Genomic DNA, 21,813 nt, shown 5'->3' on the forward strand with positions numbered 1-21,813 from the left:
TACTGCGTCAGTAGAGGACAGGCTTTGCTTACATTAAAGATACCTGGGATCTATGTAGGTGGTATAGACCTGTATATATATTATATAGACTTGTATATTTTTTTATATATATATATATATATATTTCCTGGCTGCTCAACTAGCCTGAGAAGCGAATTTAACGAGATCCAGTGTTACATGTCAACCAGGAAAGCAGTTAAGAGACCTGAGGCTGGCTTAAGCTCAGGCTGCTCCGTAGAAGCCGTATCCCCTTGTACGCCGGCCTCTCCCCAGCATTCACACCAGGCACAGATGGGTGGCAACGATTTATTAGTTAGGCAAAGACAGTCTGGGCTCCCCCGGCGGGGCGGTGCGCGCTGCCAGGCACTGTGATCATCTTCGGTCGTGAAATTTTCGGCTGTGAGCGCCGCTTGCAGGGAGAATGGTACTTCCAGCTGGCTTGACAGGCATTATGTATGAGTTAGGCATCATATAATAAATGACAGCTTATTATTAACCGCAATTAAACTGTCGTCTATGCATTGTTTCTGCTCAGAGGGTGAAGAGGCGCTGGCCCTTTAAGGAGGGGGCGGGATCTAGCCTGGCGGGGAGCCGGAAGCCGGCGGCGGAAGCGGCGGAGCGGTGTCCGTGTGCGCGCTGTTGCCGTTGCTGGCCGCGGCAGCGGGGCGCGGGGGCGCCTGGCGGGGCGGAGCCATTGGATCAGGGGCGTGTGTCCGCCCTCCCCTCCCCTCCCCTCCCCTCCCCTCCCGGCCGGGCCGGGCCCGGCCCATCCCGTCCGTCGGCCGAGACAGGTGGGACAGCGCGGCCCGGCCCCGGCCCCGGGGGTTCATTGGTTGTATGAAACCCGCGGCCTCTGTGCTGCAGCCCAACAGCCACGGAGCGCTTTGTGGTTTTGCGAGGAGCTTTGAGCTGAGGGTGGAGCTGTGGGGTGCAGCCCTGGAAAGGGCTGCGGAGAGGTTCCAGGGAGTTGTAGGCTGTCTGAAGGCAGTACGCAGTGCTGCTTTGGGGTGTGCACAGGAATGGGCGTTAAGGGCTTGGGGGAAAGCCTGTGCCCTGTGAAACTTTAGCGTTTCTGGTACAAGCTTGCTTGCACCTGACCTAGTTGGTTTTGGGATCCCAACTTTGGACTGAGAGGGCCGTAGAACTACAGAAACAGGGAGGCCAGAGTGCCTCATTCAGAGTACAAATTGCCCCTCAGGTACTCAACTCCCTTTTAAAAATGAGGAGGAAATGAGAAGTTTGCAATGTGTACGAGAGGTGGTAGCACAGTTTCTGAATCTGCTCAGAGAACCCCAGAGAATACCTCCATATCTCAAAGGTGCTAAGGGTCGTCTATTAAGAAGAGAGATTAATCATGTCTCTAAGGCACCTGGGCTGGAAGGAGAGTCTATGAACACTGCAAAGTGACATCAAAATAAAGCCAGTTGTGTCTTTAGTGTGATGGACTGAATAGTCTCTTAAGCTGTCTTCCATCTGTAGGCATCTGTGAATCAAAAAATCGGATTTGTGTCCTAGTAGTTTGTTATACCAGTGTGACTCCTAGAAAACATACTGAGTGTGACTCATGTAATCATTTAGGTTTTGAAAAGACCTCTAAGATTATCTAGTCCAACCTTTAATCTAGCATTGCCAAGCCCACCACTAAACCACGTCCCAAAGCACTACGTGTGCATTTTTTGAAGACCTCCAGGGATGGTGACTCAACTGCTTCCATGGCAGCCTGTTCTAATGCTTCACAACCCTTTCAGTGAAGAAATTTTTCCTAATATCCAACCTAAACCTCCCTTGGCGCAACTTGAGGCCATTTCCTCTTGTTTTATAACATGGTGCTTGGGAGAAGAGACCAATCCTCAGTACTCACATATTTGTGCATTAGTTAAGATTTTTCCATTAGTACTTTTCCCTGCTCTGATTTTACCAATATAACACCTTGGAGGGACTGGTAGACGTATGCAAATGCGAAGATACCATATGTTGATTAATTTCCCTTGACTGGTCTAGTTTGCAAGGTGTACTGATACGAACGCAATTTTGTGACCATAACTAATGCTACATGAAGGTGTTACAATACTTTAGCTATGTCCTTATAATTAAAGTGACAAGAAATTAAATATATGTAAACAGAACTTAAGTCCTTCATGCTCCAAGATGGAATGTCAAATACATTGTTTTCCTCATGCATTAATTTCTGAGGTAAAGGGAGAAATTTGCTGGGCAAAGTAGCTGTTATAACAGAAGGATTACTTTATATCTCATCTCAAATACGGTAAGGATGTACATCTCTACAAATAAGGCAGAGTTGCATCATCAAGAACACTGGAGAATCCCCTGAAACTTCTACTCTGCACAGATAGAGCAACCTGGGGTTGCTTGGAGGTGTTCTGACTGAAGAAGGTTTTTATTTGATGGCAATAGTAGGAAAAGATTTCAGTTATCAACCTGACTTGGAATGGAGACTTGCTCCGCAGACTTGTTGAGGCACTAAACAGAAATAGTCTGTACATTACCTTTGCACTGGCCTTTTTGCTAAAGGAGAGTGTTTGCTGGCACAAAAATCAATGAACCAAAAAAGCTGAAATAAATGAACCAAAAAAGGCTGAAACTTTTTTTTTTTTTAACCCCCTCAACCAGTATAAATCATGAGTGGGGCAGTGATTGTTTTGTAATGTTCCTTTCCTCGATGCCTGTTGAAAAGAACCCTTTTTACCTGCTCTTTCTGTTTTTTCCTTTTTATTGGCCAGCTGAACCATGAAACATGCTGCCTTGAATAAGGTCATCTTCTAACTACCTAATAATTCCCTGCTAAGCCTTCTTTCCCCTCCTGTTACTTTTGTCATAATTTTTCTATTGCTTAGTTGTTACTAATTAAACACAGGTGTATGCATATGTGCAAAAAGGAAATGTGCGTTTAAATCTGTAACATAAACTTCACAGCATGCTTAAGTGCTATCTGTAGCTGTATCTGATACTTTTACAAACTCTTGACGTAAACATATGGCCTATAAAATTTCTATCAAGACACCATCAACTTTGCTACTTAACTAGCTCTACTCTGCAGTTCAAACTCTTCTCCTGGACCTCAGTGAGGTCTTAAGCCCCATTTACACTTGTTGAACAAAGAGATCTGAAGGCAAAGAAAAGCTGCTTAAATATTTATGGCTCATTGAGGTTGCTGCCAATTGTCATTGGATTTTTGAGCCTCTAGGGCAGCAAGACACAACTACCCTGATTTTGCACATCTGTTCTCCTCGCATATGACCCAGTAGGAGCAGACCATTCTGTTGTGGTGAATTCTAAGATCCGTGCACCTTCATCCACCGTGAGATTTGTCAGTGTGAAAAACCTGCCTCCTTCCTGTTTCACCTGTGATGAACAGAGCAGGAAATTTGTCCAAAAGAACTTCTGGAGGGGAAGAGCATAAGCGCGCATGCTTGGCTGACAAGCTGTGCAAAATACAGAACACACACACACAAAAAAAAACCAGACTATCTGTCTATGGTAAAAGATGTCTCCCACTGTCTGATAACAAGTATCATTTCTCTGTGTCTACAGAAAATCATGGAAGTGAGCCTTGATGTTTATTTAGTGAGAGTATCAGGTATTGAAAGAAACAAGTTCAGCCTTAGCTTCTGTACGTGTTTTTAGGCAAAGTAATCCAAGTAATGGTTGGAAGCAAAGTCTTTCAGAGAAGAGCAAAGGGACTAACTGGAAAACATGGTAAAAATTCATGGTGGTAGTGCCTGGCTGATTTCATGTTATTTCATATCGCTACATGTCAGGAAAAGAATTTACTACATGCATAAGTGAGGAAGGCTTGAAGCTGCCAGCTCATTTCTGAAGCTCTGATTTGCACTGTAATTGGAAAAAAAAGGAAGTTTTAGAGCTCCCACCAAGTACCCTGGAAAAGAAAACTTTCTAAGGGTTAAGTGGGAGTGGGCTTCATAGGGGACATCTCTCACTTTGTTGTTTTTTCTAATGCTTGCTGTTCACAACAGCTGGGACAACAAAACTTGAGGAATGCACCTCTCAGGGGAAGAGGATGTGCTTACAAGAAGGTGGGGGGGGGGCTACGTGCATGAGAGTGTTGTGCATATAGTGGGGTCAGGACTTCATTCTGTATTCTCAAACTTTCTTGAAGCAGGCAGTATGTACCCCGTACCACCCCACCCCAACGGTTCTGTGTTTTCTTTTTAAAGGTTTTGCTTTTCTCCGTCACGAAGTCCTCACCTTATCGTCAGTCCTAACAAACAGAGAGCATCAGCTACATTTTACTGGAAAGAATTCTCTTCCCGTGGTATGTTAATGTGAACATTTTGCTGGTCACAGGAAAGCTGGCGCTGGCTGTCACAGTAAGGACACTGCAGCATGCAACCCCATGTAGTAGGGGATATTTTCTTCCAGTACCAACTTGGCTTTCTGCAGAGAGATAAATCACTGAAGCTATATTTAATTCTTTCAGGATTATGTCAAGTTGCAGTGTCTTATTTCCCAATACAGTTCCCTTCTCCTGCATTTCCACCAAATCTTAGTGCTCCTATTTTAGGCTATGTAGGAAAGTGTTGCACTAAGTTTAGATTATGCTTAACCACGCTGATACTTTCACTGGTACATGTGTGGCCCACTGTAACTTTTCTTAAAGGACAACTTAAAGGGAAGCATCATCACATATATTAGTAGAGCCTTACTACCTTCTTCTTCTTCCCCGCTATGGATATTAATCTAACAAAGCTATAATAGGGAGCAGCAGTTTGGAGGGAGGACAAAATCAGTTCAGGACTGGGTAGCCTATGGCTGTAGCATGCTTACTTATTCTGGTTACACCAGAAGGGAGATTTAATGAAATCAGACCTCAGGTCTGTTTTCCCTCTTTTGGCAAGGAATAGCTGTGATCCAGAAGTGGTGTTATATTAATTGTGTTCACCTCATTGTTTGGGTGTCCTATGTTACCTCGTCTCCACTAAGTCCCTGTAACTGCTGTGAGAAGAGAAACAAATTTCCTTGTCCTTCCTTTAATTAATTTCTAGGCCATTTTACGTATAGAATGGTTAGCATGGATGATAATGATGTGTGATAAGATTTGCACTCTGCTTAGGAAAGCCAGTTGGGAGAGTAGAAGAAAGAGTAGTGAGGGGAATTGAGCAAAAGAACAGAAGAGACCATAGATAATTTCAGGGCCCAAGGAGGGGAAGGAAAGGAAGAACTAATGACCCTGCAGTTCTCCCTCTTCAAGGTTGTTCTGCCACACAACAGAGGTCCACCACTCTCTGTGCTTCTGCAGACAGACATGGAGAGATGGCTTCTACCATGCGTGCTTGGGCAACTTGCCTTTATTTTATTCTAATTCACTCTCACTGCACAATCCACTTAGTGGGGCTTTTACATCTGAGTCACTCGTAACAGCTGGTTTGCTGAAAAAGGAATCCCCAGCAGCTACTAGCAGCAGTACAGCCAAGCAGCAGGGCTGTACAGCTCCGATGTGTCCACTAGAGGACAGTGGTACATACCCGATAATTGGTGCCCTGTTGCAGCATTCCTGAGTGAAGCTGTTAAATTCTCACCTAATTTGAAATTCTTTATTAAATGCGGTCTAATTCAGAGCTGGCTGGCTGCTATGTTCCAGTAAGGAGTAGTTGGGCCAGTTGTGTTGTGTTTCTTTTTTTTTGTTTAAGTGATGGTTTCTCAGCTTTGTTAAATCATGCATTTTATCAATAGGTGCCTTTTTGAGATTAATCTTATGTTCCTAAAACCTTTTTACATTAGGAATATTTTTGATTTGCTTGTCTATATTATTCCTTTCTTTCCTCTGACACACTTCCCTGTTCAAGCACTTCTCTCCAAGTGTTCAGAAAACATGCTTTCATATCTCTGGCCACCTCCAGGGCGAGCCCTATAATGTAGCCCCTGGCAGGGCTGTTTATCCTGCTGCCACAGGGAGCCCAGGCTAACTGTCATTAAACAGCAGGGCTTGGGGCCTGCTAGAGGGAAGCCTGTGTCCTTCTGTGACATCAGTTCCTTCAGAGCAGAGGGAGCATAGCAGTACCAACACCAACCTTCTGGCCTGAAGGGAGAAGTTGCTGCAACAAGTCAAGGCTTAATTCAGTCAAGTGATCTTTGGGAGAGGTAATAAGAGTAGAAGTTCCAAATGGCCGTGCTTGGTGAAATTGCATTCCTGGGCTAATTCCTTACCCTGAGCCCAAGGTAAGTCAACTCAGGAAGAGCAGGGAGGCAGCCAACAGGTGACCTAAACATGCCTTCAGGGCAATAACACGAAAGAACTAGAGGGAGAGAGCTGTTCACGCGGGGATTAACTAGCAGTAAGAAGGTTCTGCTGCTTCATCTGTTAGCTGGGCAATTGGGCAATAGATGATTTTTCTGAAGGAGGTGAGTGTATTCTTGGTGCTGAAGTGTATTTAAATTTATATCATGCCAAATGCTTCAGAATAACTTGGCATCAACCAGGCTATGAATTCAGTGGCCTTCCAGCAGAGAGCACTCCTTCCCATTGAGGGTCAAGCTGTGAATATTTTAATAGGTCACCATCATCAACACTGGATATGGCAGGAAAATCTTGGCAGGAAGAAGAAACGGGTTTAATTGGAGAGGATTAAAGGTGTGTCAGTGTTGGTTTTATTTGACATCCCTTCCGACCAAAGTCTGTGTTTGTAAGCAGTTTGTTTCTTGCATAATTACTCTAGTTTATTGGTGATTCAGAAATACACAAGTCTCCTGTGGAGTATTAAGGGAGGCTTTAACCTTTGCATTGTAAAGACTTGTGCTAACGAGGTTTCAAGCAAAGAAAATCAGATTACTTATCTGTGCTGCTACTTTGCCACTGACCCTGACAATTTGGTGGTGATTTATTACTTCTGGCATGCCTTCCAGGCCTGTTAGCAGAATGCTCAAAGCAGAACTGCCCTGAAGTTTTTAGGAGTCCCTAGAGAACCGGACTGGGAGCCATTTCCTCCATCCATAGGATATCATATATCAGTCACAGCATGGAGAAACACTGTTACAGCACTGCTGTCTAACCTGCACCTTTCTTTTACTGTAACTATTTCCTCAGTATGGCATTCAAATCTGTGTGCTTTACCTTTTGCCATGACACGTTGGCCAACCTCATGCGTCCTGCAGCATCCTGGGCTTGACTTCGCAGGTTTCTGCCGAGCATGCTAGTTCAGTGTTTGCTTCGTAATCAAGCGTGTGTGGGTAGCTGTTGTTCTTTTCAGAAGAGCTGTGCATGTGCTTCAAGTAAGTATGTGTTTAAGTACCTTGTGGCTTACAGCCAAAATGTCAAACCCTTGGCAGAATTTGGTTCTAAACAAGCTGTTCTTGAAGATTTTTTCGGTACATCCCAAACAGCTAGACATGTGACACGTTACTGGGACAACATGCTTCTTCAAAAATTCCCAAAGAAAACAGAAACATTTGGTGCCATTACTAGCGAAGATTCGAGTCACTTGAGGTCACAAATTTACCTGTCATGATTATAACAGGATTAGCGTCCTTGACTTTTACCTCTTCAAGAGATCCTTCATCCTATAATTGGTATATACTTGTTGTCTGTCAGTGTCTGTCTATCTTGACTGTGGTTTTATCCCAGAATTGCTTTTGTGCATTTGTTGTCTGACATAAAAATACGGTTCTTTAATTGCAGATGAGCTTTTTGGAAGTACCAGAAGTTTTTTGTGAGTAGGATTTTTCTGCTTGCTGGTTTAGACTGAAGCTGTGAAGCACATGCATAAACTAAAAGTTTATTACATGTCATTAAAATTCTTTCTTCAGAAGGAGAATGGCTTTACTTTGTTATATAGCAAACTTTTCTTCCAAGTGGGAGCATTCACCCTGAAATCTTTGTGTGTTAATTTCACACCTTGAGTTAGTGAGCTTAACTTTCCTAAGTGCTGCTGTGTAGACAAGCTCTCAGGACAAATGCCGTTCCCAATGAAATAAAACTTGGTACAGCTGTTACTAGTGACTTACAAGCTTGAAGTAAAATGGAAAGCGTCATAAATTCATCTGTGCCTTGCAGGCAGGATCATATGCTTTTCAATTGGCATAGCCAAAAATCTGTTTGTACATAGATATCATTCCTTCCCAGTGGTAGTCACTGAATAGATTCTCTTCTACATTCCAGTGGTCTATAAGAGAGCAGGTGTTTCTATATCCAACACACTTCAGCTCTGAAGCCAGGGCTGTTCTTTTGACTTGGAATAAGGACACATTCATTCCAAAGTCTGTGATACCAACTGCCATAAATATCCTTTTTTGTTTTTGTTTTTCTTAGCGTTTTGCTTTATTTTAACAAAATGATCACTGTGATGGTGTTCTCTATTTAATTCAAAAAACTTTCCATATTCTACCTCTATAGGGTTAATTATTTCCTCTTTAAAAAAAAAAAAAAGTCCAAAAATTGCATAGTGTGCTAGACTGAATTTCATTCAGATAGGTCTATGTCTTGGTATTGCTACTGACTGCCAACAAAAAAGGTAACTTTAGGTATGTTTGTGGGGCTTATGTTTTAAACCTAAAATGTAAGGGTCAAAAAGCAGGCTTCTTATTTGAATTTGTATAGTTTGAAGAATCCCAGTTTTAATATACAGGGAGAAATATGTTATTATGTACACACTTTATATCTAACTGAAAAATCTGAAAGCACTTAGTTAAATTTTCTCCACATCCCTATGAGGTAGGTAAAATACATAATATCCAAGGTTTACATCACTTTGCAAAAAATGTAGTTGCCTTAGGTATTCAAGAGTTGTGTTTATTTATGAACCTAGTACCCAGCCCCATTTGTGTTACATTTGAAGAACTCCCTGTATCACAGAAATGCCAGGAATGGCAGTGGAAAGGCTGGTGGTAAAGGAATGACAAGGTAAGGGAGATTATTCACAAAGTTAAGTTTCAGGATTTAACTGGGTAGGACTTTATGAACTAAGTGTCTGTTATGAAGCCTCTGTAACCTCTGAGGATCTTGGGGCTCCCTGTTCTTCTGGAATATTACATGACAAGTAGTCACAGCTCTACTTCACCTTGCCCCCAATTCACCTTAGCAGCATATGTCTCTAAGGATTTAGTTTCACCACATAGGGTGAGCAGAAATAGCAGCTTACTGTCATTGAAAGGGGGAAATACAGGTCCCTCATCTCAGCCCTCCCCTTCTGGCAGTGTAGTTGTGCTTCTTATCTTCTACTACTGCTAGCAGTTGTTGGATTCCTCTGCAAGCCAATTTATCCCACAGCAGGAAAAAAAAAAAAAAGGCATTGAGGGAAAAAAAAAGGTAGCTCTCTTATTTTTGACTACATTAGTAACTGGTGTGTTACAGTAAGTGAAACCATAGACTGAAGTATTTGATGCCAGGTATCAGCTGCCCACTCTGTATGTTTCAGGGTATTTCAAGTCCTGTCCTGTAGAGTGAATGCCCATTAGTTGGGTGTTCAGGTCAGGGTGTTCAGGTCAGGGTGTGTTAGGTGTGCTTTTGGAGCACATATTTCATGTGAGCTCTGTCTGAAACTGTCCGGTTTGTGTGCTTTAAGACTGCTCTGTGATGCAGACCAAGTGGGGGCAGTCAGGCAATTAGTTCCCAAAGAACACCCCTGACCTAAGCTGAAATATAAATAGAGACACAGCCTTAGTGAACTGAATCAGCTCTGCAGGGGAAGGGTATGTATGGAAAGCTAAGAAGAGGGGGAATGACCTTCTGTCCTTAGGCAGCAGGGAGCTGGATGTCAGCTCAGCTGTGAGCATGGACAGTGTAACTGCTCAGATACTGTCCAAATCTGACTTCCTAGCATCCGCCTTTTGAACAGCTTGATGCCGGTGCTGATTCACTTAAAAAAAGCTGAGAGGTTTATAGCTGAAAGCTGCATGCTGTGCAAGGCATGAGGGCATTAGCTAAAACTTGACTTTTCTTACTAGCTGCAGGGTGAAAGTGTCCATGCAAGATAATGGTGCAGGTGAGCAAAGATACCTGATTTGCAAGCAAGTGAACACATTTCATTCATGGATAGGTGCAAGTTTTGGTCACGGACGTGGTTAGCTGTGTTTGATCTGATCATGCATACACAAAAAAGTCAGTCCTAAAAGAATACGTGCCACACCACACTTTTTGAAAACTGCACAGTGTGACTCTCAGATAGTGGAATCAGTGAAGGCTAAGCTCCCAAATGGAAATCCATGGCCAAGATTTTAAACAAGTAGTATCATAAACACCAAAGCTGATGAAGCACAGCTTCTGATGTTTTCTGCCTCGTATTGATAAATACACCTTTGTAGTGGGTGACCGAAATCTTTCAGTCATCTCATTTCAATCTCTCATTTATAGAAATATACGGGTATCTTCAATGAAGGTAAAGCAGAGTCTCCTTCTTCTGCCTATTTTCATAAAAGGTATAGGACCCAAACATTTTTGAGAGTACCTTCTCCACTGTCCTGTGTGGTTTGAATGGGCCAGTATTCTACCTAGATACAGGGGGATTACACAGAGAATCAGTAGGGTTGAAAAAGACCTCCAATATCATCTGGTTCAATCACCACCCTACCACCAATGTCACCCACTGAACCATGTCCCTAAGCACCAGGTCCAACCTTTCCTTGAACACCCCCAGGGACGGTGACTCCACCACCTCCCTGGGCAACCCGTCCCAGTGCCTGACTGCTCTTTCTGAGAAGAAATGTCTCCTAATTTTCAACCTAAACCTCCCCTGGCACAAGGCCTCCCCTGGCCTTGAGGCCATGCCCTCTAGTCCTATCACTAGTTACCTGTGAGAAGAGACTGACCCCCAGTTCCCCACACCTTCTTTTCAGGTAGTTGTAGACAGCAATGAGGTCTCCCCTGAGCCTCCTCTTCTCCAGACTGAACAACCCCACTTCCCTCAGCTGCTCCTCACAGGACTTGTGTTCCAGGCCCTTCACCAGATTGAAGTTCTAAGTGAATAGGTGAACTTTTATATTTAGACTCCTACTCTGTAATTTCTAAGCCTATCTGAGAAATTTAGAAATTTAACTGGGACATAGGAAACCAACTTAGTTTGGGAGAAAAGATGTATTAACAAGGGTTTAAAATAGTCAATTTTCTGTTTAGTTGCAGGCATGTACTGCATTTTGGAGCTGTAAGATTTTTGCTTTTCTCGTAGGTGACTTAAAGATGGATTCTCCCAAAGAACCTCAGCCTACAGGAGAGTTCAAATGTCAGCTATGTGGCTTAACAGTTCCATACACGTACTATGGACAGAAACCACCAAACACACGCTCTATCGAGTAAGTACAGTCTTTCACATTACAGACTTCATTTATGCTATGGGCATCAGAAGCCGTGTGCTGCGGAATGATGTGCAATGTGTGAACCCAGTAATATGCCATACTGACCCTGAATAGGAGGTTTAGTACTTAGTGACCTCTTTTTTTCCAAAGGAAAAAAAAAATAAAATTTACAGCATTGACAGCAAGGACAAATACCAACTTTATGATCCTGCTTCAGCGCCATGCAAAGATTTGTATTTAATGTATTTCCTAACCCTGCTGGCCACCCTACGATTTACCTGTGCCATAATTTACTTACTAGAATAATGTTGACTGTGTCAGCACAGCATTTCTGGAAATCGCCCTTTCCTCGTGGCCATGTCATCTGGGCAAAACATAAACACTGTATGAATTAAATATGTATGGTAAATACAGTTTTTAAGAGCTGTTTGGCATGTGGAGTTTTGAACAGCAACGCTTTCTTGCATGAATTAGACAATTCTTTGTCGGATTGTATGACATTAAAGAGTGGCAATTTAGTATATAGCTACATTTTAGGAGATTCAAGCCTTTTTCATCTCTGCCAAGTAGGGATAGGTTGACCAGAAAAAATGCAGTTACTACTTTGTCTGCAGACATCAAACTCTCCACAGAACAAAACAGCTTTAAATATGTGAGCAGCTCTGTTGAGGCCATCCCAGTCAACAAACCCATCAGGCAAACATGGTCAGGAACTCACTGGAACTGGAAGTCAGGCATGTACTCACCCCACTCAGTGTTTCACCCCACTAAGACTGCTCGCTTTCTTACAAAATGGAAACAGCTGTTGGTCACCACCTGGCTGGGCTGAGATCAGATGTGTTATCCTTAAGCAAATGTATTTTTATCATTCCAAATCCCATAGTGCTACTGTTTTTCCCCTCTTCCACTCAGAATAGCAATGGACCCCCTTTGATCAGGTCCTTTCATGGTGTGAATCAAAGCTGAACATGAACCTTAAGTTATCCAAGCTCAGTTTTAGCATCTCGGCTTTATTTGAATTGCTGGGATTCAAAAAGCAAAAGAATAATGCTGAAGCATAACATTTTTGTATGTACATCGAAGAAATAGCTTTGCATTCTATCTTTATTGACTTATTTTCTGGTCCACTCATGAGGCCTAATTGCAGTGCTGCAGGAAACATATGCCAAACCTGAAGACTTGTAAAATGGCCTGGACTCTGCACTGATGATAACTAGATTAAGACTGAATCTTGCAAGGGGAGCTTTGTAAAGATAATCCAGTCTTTGTACACTAGAAGACTTGTTGAGAATGTGATCTGCCATGTAAAGATCCCTGATCCTTCCTAACAGTGGAAGGCTTAAGCCCTGCCACTTTTTCTTTGAGTGGAGGGAAAAGGAGAAAGGAATGCACTTACAGATGCACGTGTACATACATGTGTGTGTGTATGTAGGCAATTAAAAGGTAGTATGAGTTAACAGAATACCTTTTAAATATATATTGTACTCCACATTACTACAGAATCCAAGCTTGATGCAAGAATAAGCCAGCCTTGCAGGGTGCCCTGTGCAGACAGACACCCAACAGATTTCTGCAGTGTTTTGCCTGGAGCTCCCAGGAAGAATAATGCCTTAGTCTTTCCCAAGCAGGTTGCCAAATTATTAATAAATGCGCTCCCTTGTTACCCTGAAGCAAACAGTACAGTCTCTGACATAAAGTAAGAATATTTCAGATCATTGTAATGTTCTGTGCTAGTAGGTCCTGCTAGCAAGAGGTGGGAACCATAGCTTTACAGCACCAACATAATTAAGAGCAGTAAAAGCTCTTTTTATTTTATACTCAGATGCAGACAGCTTCAGAAGAGAAATCCTACTTAAAGATGTGCAATTGAGGTGATAACTTGACATGGTACTGAATCCTTTGAAGGAGTGCCTGTCATAAAAATGGACTATAAGGAATACGTGAAGGTGAAACATCAAAAAAAACAAACCAACAGCAAAACTAATAAGGCAATGTTGAGATTATCACCGGTTACCCTAATTCTGGAAGATATAAATTGCTGTATTATAGGACTGAAGGCAGTCACAGTGCTGATTGTGAAGTGGAAGGGAGTTGCATAGCTGCTACATTGCCTTGTGCAACACCAGGCCGTGCAAATCAAGAAGAGAGGGCTACCACCTTTTCAGCCTCCCCAGCTGCCTCCTTTCAACTCTTCCCATACTGCGAGATCTACCTTTAAAAACATGACATTCTTCTCTTATAGGCTTTTGGAAGACTGCTATGTCATGAAGGATCCTTTCACACCTGACAAAGAAAAAATCCTCATCCTTGGGTCTCTGTGCAGTTTGTGTGGCCGATCAGTGTGCGTTGGTACAGTAAGTAGCAATCAAAACAAGCTTCTTCAATCACTTTTTGTTCCAGCACTGGTGATCTATCAGAGAAAGAGCAAGCAACAAAAACCCAGAGAGACTATTTTTAAGGCAGCCTAATTGTATGTTCTTGTTGATTCCCCCAAATAAAGCTTTTTGTATAAAATAGAAATGATCAGCAAATTTAAGTGTGCCATTTACAGAAGGGCACAGTCTAGCTTCACAAAAACAGTTCATGCTCTTTCTACTTTATTAGCACATGAAAATGAAGGGGAGTTCACATATTTCTTCAAGACCTTTAGGTTCCTTCTTAGAGTATATCGTACTATACCAATGGTAGATTTTTCTTCCTTAAAGGGGTTATAAACACCCATGGATTATTAGGTTTGCATTCACAACACAGGGTTGCCATCCAATTTGCAAAAGCGTGGATGTAGAAAGTGAGCAGGGAGGCTAGTTGTGCAATGCTAGGATAGCTCTCTGAAGAAGAATGAATTTGAATAGCAGCCGGTAGGCAACCTTAAGCTATGGAATCTGAGTGCAGTCCAGAAAGGTGGTGTAAAATTACAGTTGTCTTAATAACTTCTCTTCAATGCCAAACTGGTCCCTTTGTTTGCTGTGAGTTCAAAGCAAAAATGAAGACAAGTTATTACACAGTTATCAGTGTCTGGAGGCTGTACTGTGCTTCTCTGAGGCAGCAGAATGAATTGGGAAAACTCAAGGTTCCACTCTTTTCCCTCATCAAGCCAGTTCTGTGGCTGAAAGAGACTTAGGACTCGTGCAATAGTCAGATGCATGTGTGATTCAACCCATGAGGACATGTCATCAGATTGTTTACTTGGACAACAGCATGTGTTTGTTCAACCAGACACCACTGTGTCAGCACAGATAGCAGCCAGATCCTGGCCTTCTCTACCAAAGTGGTTGTTCTTAACCTGGAGCAATGTGCTTAAATCACATGTGCCTTGGTGTCAGCTAACGTGTCATCTTTAGCAATTTTCAAATACAACCTTTTCAGCCCATTCTCTGGCTGCAGTTGCTAGGGACCAGCTTCAGTGACATGATACTTGATGAAAGTAGTTGGCAGCATGAGTTTAAAACAAACAAAACAACAACAAAAAATCAGATGTGCACTTTGTAAAGGTGTGGAATTTTTTTTTATGGTTTCTGGGGGCCAGTTATAATTGGATGAAGGTAGGATGAAGAACACCTCTGACTTGATCAGAGCAAGAGGTGAGATGGTACGGACAACTGAGACAGTTCATATGCCAATGCCTGCCAATTTCTGTGTTCGGGCTAGTGGAAATTCTCTTGAGCAAAAAACAAAGGGTCAAATTACACTGACAAAATTTAGAGGGTTAGACAGACACAGCTGAAGAAAATTGGCACTCTTGAACAAGTTTAGGTGTTAACCTAACTTGCAGGGAGGTAGTACTAAGGATAGATTTGGTCCGCTGCACTAAGGAGAGCGTGCAATAGCACCTTTCTCCTGATCAGGTTTGTTTCCCTTTTCTGAAGTCACTTCTGTCATTTAAATGAATGAAAATCACCAAAAGGTCAGATTAGAGTTTGCAGCTGAGACTTGTTTTTCTTTCTGGAACTACCTGAGGATTCCTGTGGGAATCAGATGAAGCCCCAGTGCTTTCTGGTTTTTGATAGCTGGGTCAAGTTTCCAGAGTCAACAAGCTTAGGGCAGTTGTGTGCGTGTGCACTGTGTGGAGGCAAAGCTGGTATGTGAGCAAGATCTTCCTAGTGACAATGTCCCTGTCTTGGCTGGTAGCTGCCTCACTCCCACACACAGCCAGAGGAGGAGCAAACATACAGGCAAGTACAGCTAGCCAGATAGTTTGGGCTTGTGAGCTTGATTCCTGCCGTAACAAGTCAGGTTTATCCCTCCTTTTTAGCAGCATGGAATTAGTATCTCAGGCACATTTGGGGCAAACTTGAGCTCATTTCGCTATTTGCATTCCCAAATTAAGGGTGTTGACTTTATGAAGGATTTAACAGATATTTTCAAGTCTGACAATTAAATCTGTCAGTTCTGAGTTTCAGCCTCAGTATCTTCCCACACAGTGTGCCTTTTCTGAATGAAGGTGGGCCTTTTTCTTTTAAAAGATTTATTAAAACTTTCAGTTAATCTAGGGCATGACTGTATGGAGGACATTAGCAGTGAGCCAGTAAAAGTCTCTTTTAATATTTTTGGCATTCTTGCCTATTTCGGTTATGGTAGAAATATGTCGGTCATTTATTTGTTGTACCTGAGTCTTCACGATTCCCCTGATGGTATCACTCAAGGCAAAACCTTGATTGTAAATTATTGAAAATAAATTCCTTACCAAACTGGCCAGGCCAGATAGTGATTCATGCGTAGAACTATGGTTTCAAAATCTATTTAGCAGTGCTGCTTAGGTAACATTGAAAGAGAGCTGCATAAATGATAATTAATGCTTTAAACACCCACACCAAAGTAGGTAAACACATACTATTCCTCTTTCATGTAGGGAAGATTAGAGTGCAGGGAAGTAAAAACTTTCCAAGGCAGTAGAAAGAGCCAAAGTCAGAATAATATCTCTGTGGGCTGTTTTTAGCTCCTTTTTGTGCTCGACCCAAGTACATCAACTCAGCCTTACCCTGAGCGTTTCCATAATGTTTTAACATAGGAATTGAAGTTAACGAAAATCGTTCTTTCTTGGGCCTCTGTTGCAAAGAAGCTGGACCAGTATGATGGAAAGCTTTCAGTGACAGATTGCTGTGATTTTTATGTTAATTCAAAATATTAGTAGGCTAACACGTGGTAAAAGTAAGACTTTTCTGACCATAGATTTGGCAAAGGGCTGGGATTAAATTTGCTAGCTTTTATATCAAAGGAGGCTGATCAGATTTTAGGCTTTTCTTGAGACACTCTGTGCTATCTGAAGGGTCTTCCCTTACCGTTTCCATGTCAAAGTAACTCAAGACTTAGCAACTATTCTGCATAATGGTCATAAGCTCACTTCAAATATTCTCTGAAGTTTCACCAAGTTCACTTACTTCAATCAGCTTGCAGCACCCATCACCCTGCTGAACCAATCTTTAGCATAATGTATTGGTAAGTGTATTTGGTCCAAGTGGAATAATTCTAATGATTATCTGTAATGTCTTAAAACACGCCAAAAATATAAAAAGGAGGATAATAAAAATACTGGTAAAAGTCCTTAGAAAGGTCAAGTGCCCTTTTCCTGTTTCAGAAAAGGGGAAAGGAAATGATACAACCTGACCATATTAGTCATTTAAAACAGCTTTTTCTTTTTCTTGCAAAACTTACTTAACAGAGGTTTTAAACACCTAAAAGAAGTGGCTTTTAGAGAAGAAATATAGAAAGGGAGCAAATTTCATCCCTTATTGCTCACCACAGCAGAAGCTGAGTAAACACTGATCCTGGACATGGTTGTAGGTATTAAATGATAAATGTAACACTACAGCTACTTTCCACTCAACTTTCAGTCACGTAAGGTCAGTCCTAGACACGGGTAGGCACAACCTTTCCTTTACATTAGAGTTTCCTTTACAAGTGTGGTTAAGATAATACCCCTATATATATATAACTTTGAGATACGATCCTTGTGAAAGCAGGAATAAACTCTGGCAGTCAGCTTTGGCAGCTCAGTTTTGCCTGCACTGGACTATTAAGTTTGTAATGAAAATGCTCCCTCTTGCCTTGGTTGCAGAAGAGGTAAAACACATTAAAGAATTAAAGAGCTATCCAACTAAGGGCAGAGTCCTATCAGGATAATGATCAAAGAAGGGCTTGAGTATACACAGTAAGTGTAATTAATCGGGCTTTAAAACAACAGGTAGGCTGAATTAGCCCATTACCGAGAGAGGAGGGGAGGATTAAAGGGGTGTGGACCCAGCATCCAGATGTGTATGGTTCATAGTGATAGTTTTGCATGAGTCCCATAGGTGGAAATCAACATAAGTTGGCAACTCATTTCAGCTAAAAGACTGCAAGATGAGTGCCTGTATATCCGTGAGTGGCTGGGTCTTAACATATCAGTTTCCCATCTGCAGAGAGGGGGAAAAGCCTCTCCTCTCCTTTGCCACTGCTGAGCAGTAGCCTGTGGTGCAGTCTATCACTATGGAGCCATGAACTTAACTTGGGGGCAGGGGGAGCCAAATGCCATATTGTAACACAAACAACAATAGTAGGACTAACTTAAAGTCTAATCTTCCCTTTTTAATCGGCAGCTTAAAGTATTAAGGATATCAAGAGACAAAAAACAGTAGGCTGTGGAGGCTGGGCGACTGAAATCCGGCCTCAGACCATTCAGAGCGCTTTTTTGGAGACTGAGGTCTCACACTGCTGTGAATATGAAGGAGCCTGGCAGCCAGTGCAGGACAATAGGTGAAGAGAAGTTGTTCCTCAGGACTGAAAGTCACACAGAGACAGGGTGATTGTGATTTTGTTATAATCACGTGTTGCCTGCTGCTGAAGTGCAGGTAGAGGCGTGGGAAACAAAAGTGAGACCAGAAATGCGGAAAGATCCAAGCCAAGCCCCCAGAGAAAGACCAGACACAAATGACCATGGCAAGAGGAAAACTTTGCTATTTAGGCAAAACCCATGGAATCCATTACTCCCAAAAAGATGTCCTGATCCATCTGATGTCTTTATGCATAAAACCCCACGAATAAATCCATCAGCATCACCAGCCCAAGCTTACCCGTTAAATCCTATTTGGAATTTAGTGATCGGCACAACAGAACCATGTGCAGGACAAAGAAATAACACTGTAATAAACTTCTCCAGTTGTCCAAACTCTGCACTGCAAATAGATCAAAATATTCCAGCAATTTTGCTTCTTCCTGTTGTATAACTGTAGCATCTGGTTAGAGCTAACTGCATGAAAAATAAATTTGGGGTCTGTAACACTTGCTAACCAAATCGAATGTTAACTATGCCAGATCACAGTGTCACAGTGTTTGCCGTTAGGCCATTTTGTGGAAGTTGGTGAGGAAGAACTTTCTGAGACTTTAAGTCTCGAATGCCAGTGCAGGAAGTCAAAAGATCTTCCCAGTAAGGAGAAATCTCAAAAAGCTAAATGAAGATTTAGCTTTAGAAGAATCTCTGACTCCCAGAAAGATGTTATGATCCATCTGATGTCTTTATTCTTGTTTAACTCTCCAGGGATAATCCATCAGCAACAGCAGCTCCCGCTAACCCATTAAATCCTGTTCAGAATTTAGTGATCACTCCAGGAGAATCATGGATGGTGGCTGAAGGAAAAGCCAGTTGTAAGGAAATGAGTAACTGTTTTCTACAGTAGTAAGCTGATGAAGGTCACTTCTTTAAAATGAACAATGTGATAGTTCATTTGGTTAGCAATTGTTACAGTCCACTTTTTTATTTATCACACAGTTAGCTCTAACCAGATGTTAGAATTACTGAAAAGGAAGGAGCAAAATTGCTTTGTTCTTTAACCTAGAAGAATAATTTAATTCAGAAGAAGAATTCTAAATACAAACGTGGTTTAATGAGATTGGAATTTAAGCAGTTCCATTTTGTGTACCACTAACAATACCTTTTTTTTTTTTTTTTTTTTTTTTTTTTTAAACAGGAGTGTAGTCTGTTCTATTCCAAAAGGTTCTGTCTCCCCTGTGTGAATGAAAACCTACAGTCTTTTCCTTTGGAAATACAAGAAGATATGGATAAAAGAAAGCCCCAGCAAAAATCCTTCCCTGGTAAAAATATGGATACAAGAACATAAATACTGAAGGACAAGAGAGAGAGAGACAGTTCTTTGGCTTAGCTTTCTGCTCTCTCCTTTTTAAGACTATCATGTTGCTCCTTTTAAAGAAGTGACCTTTATCAGCTCACTACTACAGAAAAGTGACCTATTTCCTTACAGCTGGCTTGGCTTCAAGCATCATCATGCAGCAGTTGCAGCACCAGCAGTAACGCCTTAAGGTGTTGAAAAGTTAGAAAGGCAGACAAGCCTGTTGTCACATGTCAAATGCATGTAGTAAAAAACTAAACAGTGTTAAAGTATAGGAACTATGTCCAAATTTCTCATTTGTTATTTTACTGTTTTGTATTGTTCTTGACACTCCTACAGTGTTATGAAAAATCAGAGAGATTTATCCATTTGGTATATGTCCAAGAAAGTTAATATATACCAAGTGTTAACCTGACAACGCTAGCTTGGTAAGATTACAGTAGGAAATGAATTCAAAGCTTTATTTTTTAAGTCTAAAATAAAACTGTTGGGAGAAAATGTCATAGATACCCACAGAAATACCTAGATTCAGGATCCTAATCTCAGTAGTATCACAGCATTAAGACTTCTGAGGGTGAGAGCATTTATAATGTAATAAAAAAATTTTAAATGTGATGCAAGTCTGCAGTCACTTTATACTCAATCTTCCAGCCCATGTCTGCACAGCAATAGGAGATGTTAAGGACCCTTACTACGTCTAGCTTAATCTGGAAATAGAAAGGTTCAGCTCCTAAGTTCAATTCTTTCCTAAACTGGGCAATTGAACAGCTACAGTAGGGATCTGAGGAACAGTTTCAGTCAAAAGAAGAAAAGAAAAAAGCATTAAAAAATTGTTAGGGAAAAAGCAGTTTGTTTAGTTTAAATATTAGTTTCATGATTACCTGTGTTGACATTGACTTAATTACAAGGAAAATTTAAATTTAAAACTGTGTATCTGTTAAAAAGCAATCAACATAATGAGATATTTTAAGTTCTTTAAGACTTTCTAATGTCTTAAAATCCTTCATTCTCTTTTTACTGAGCCCAGGATATTGGTTTCCCCTGTTGGAGACTGGAATTTCTTGCAGTTAGTAAGAGTAGCAATGATGGACCTGTTAGTACATTTTTCAAGCTCTGGTTGCTTTAAGACATAAAAAACATGTGCATCATTAATTACCTAAAAAAGTTACATGTTAGAACTTAGTATTTCAGAGTCCTTTCTGTATTATTCTGTATTATTCTGTATTATTCACTTTCAAAGAAAGTGATATAAAACTTATTTAAAATGAATAGTATTAAACTTCAGTTTCATGTTAGGCACCCCTCCTCCCCACTTTAAAAGTTGTAGTGTATCCTCTTTGTACAAATAACAGAGGCATATCCGATGATCAAATCAGAATTCTGAAGAGTGAGGTGCTATAAATGGAATCATATTGCCTTTCCATCTTAAAATTGTAGGCATAAGCTGACAAAAACCAACATACTTACGTGAAATCATATCATGTGTTTATACCGGCAAATGGCTTTCTCAAACATTATCTAAGTGTTTATTTCCTTTATTTCACAATGTTTGCAACAGGTTGTATTTTAACTCTCAGCCTGAAAGTAGGTTTTAAAAGCTTGGCTAGAGCAGTTCACACCTCAGTAAGAATGTGCCTTTGGGTAGTATGGCGTGCAGGCATGCCAAGGGCCTGGAAGGTGTACCCACTGTGTGCTGGGAAGGCGCTCTCTGGTCTCTGAGCTGTTTTCCCTCCCATTTAACCTTCTCTGTGCCTTTTAAGGAAAGTGCAGTTAACTCATTTATTCATAATTATTATCTTTGCAATCACAATCTAAGAATCATTTAAATCCCTCAGAAATTACTCTACCTTTAAGTACTTAAGTTCAGCTGGAGGGGGGAGTAGAATCCGTATTAAAGGGGGCAAAAATCTGAAACTACACAATCTGATTTGGCCCTGTACACCTAGTTTGTTTAAGTACAGTACAACAGAAAATGCTACGTTAAGGATACCTCTGCTTCACAGTTACCTGGTTACACACACCTTTTAGGTGAAGAAAAACTTACTTCCAAGCAAGTACCACAAAATGGTGCAGTAGCCCAGATTTGTCAGATAAGTTGTCATCTGTGGTCCACGCATTAGGGAAAGAAGGCTGACCTACATATAATTCGGTAAAGGGTTATTACCTGTGCCCAACTATTAAAACTTGTGTATTCTGCATTCTAATATTCCCAACTGAACACGGGCATTATGGTCTCTCTATCATAATGTTTTAGTATGTATGTGATTTTACAGACCAAATGCCATCATGTCTAAACTTACCAGCTATGAGGCCCTCTTTTCAAGATATGCAGAGCCTTTACAACTTGGTTTTATCAGGTTCCCCGAGTACTTTCTGCTGCTGAAAACCAGACCCTCAATGCTCCAACACACAGCTGATAAAAGAAAAAAAAAAGTGATTCTTCACCCTC

The 21,813-nt window shown here is 41.4% G+C and overlaps 1 protein-coding gene across 2 annotated transcripts; it reads left to right on the top strand.

Moving 5' to 3' along the window:
- Window positions 1-588: 588 nt before the first annotated feature.
- CDPF1 (cysteine rich DPF motif domain containing 1) lies at window positions 589-21,770 on the top strand. Of its 2 annotated transcripts, none has more exons than XM_035550831.2 (5): window positions 589-791; window positions 4,197-4,294; window positions 11,136-11,259; window positions 13,505-13,616; window positions 19,206-21,770. In XM_035550831.2, exons 3-5 carry the CDS (start codon window positions 11,147-11,149, stop codon window positions 19,353-19,355), a joined length of 375 nt encoding a protein of 124 aa, XP_035406724.1. In that variant the 5' UTR covers window positions 589-791; window positions 4,197-4,294; window positions 11,136-11,146; the 3' UTR covers window positions 19,356-21,770. The 2 variants fall into 2 exon arrangements, with proteins under 2 accessions (XP_035406724.1, XP_035406725.1); XM_035550832.2 differs by having other exon boundaries at window positions 729-791; window positions 4,197-4,349.
- The last annotated feature ends 43 nt before the right edge of the window (window positions 21,771-21,813 follow it).

The sequence above is a fragment of the Cygnus atratus genome, chromosome 1 (assembly GCF_013377495.2).
Source record: "Cygnus atratus isolate AKBS03 ecotype Queensland, Australia chromosome 1, CAtr_DNAZoo_HiC_assembly, whole genome shotgun sequence".
In the NCBI taxonomy this organism is placed as follows: domain Eukaryota; kingdom Metazoa; phylum Chordata; class Aves; order Anseriformes; family Anatidae; genus Cygnus; species Cygnus atratus.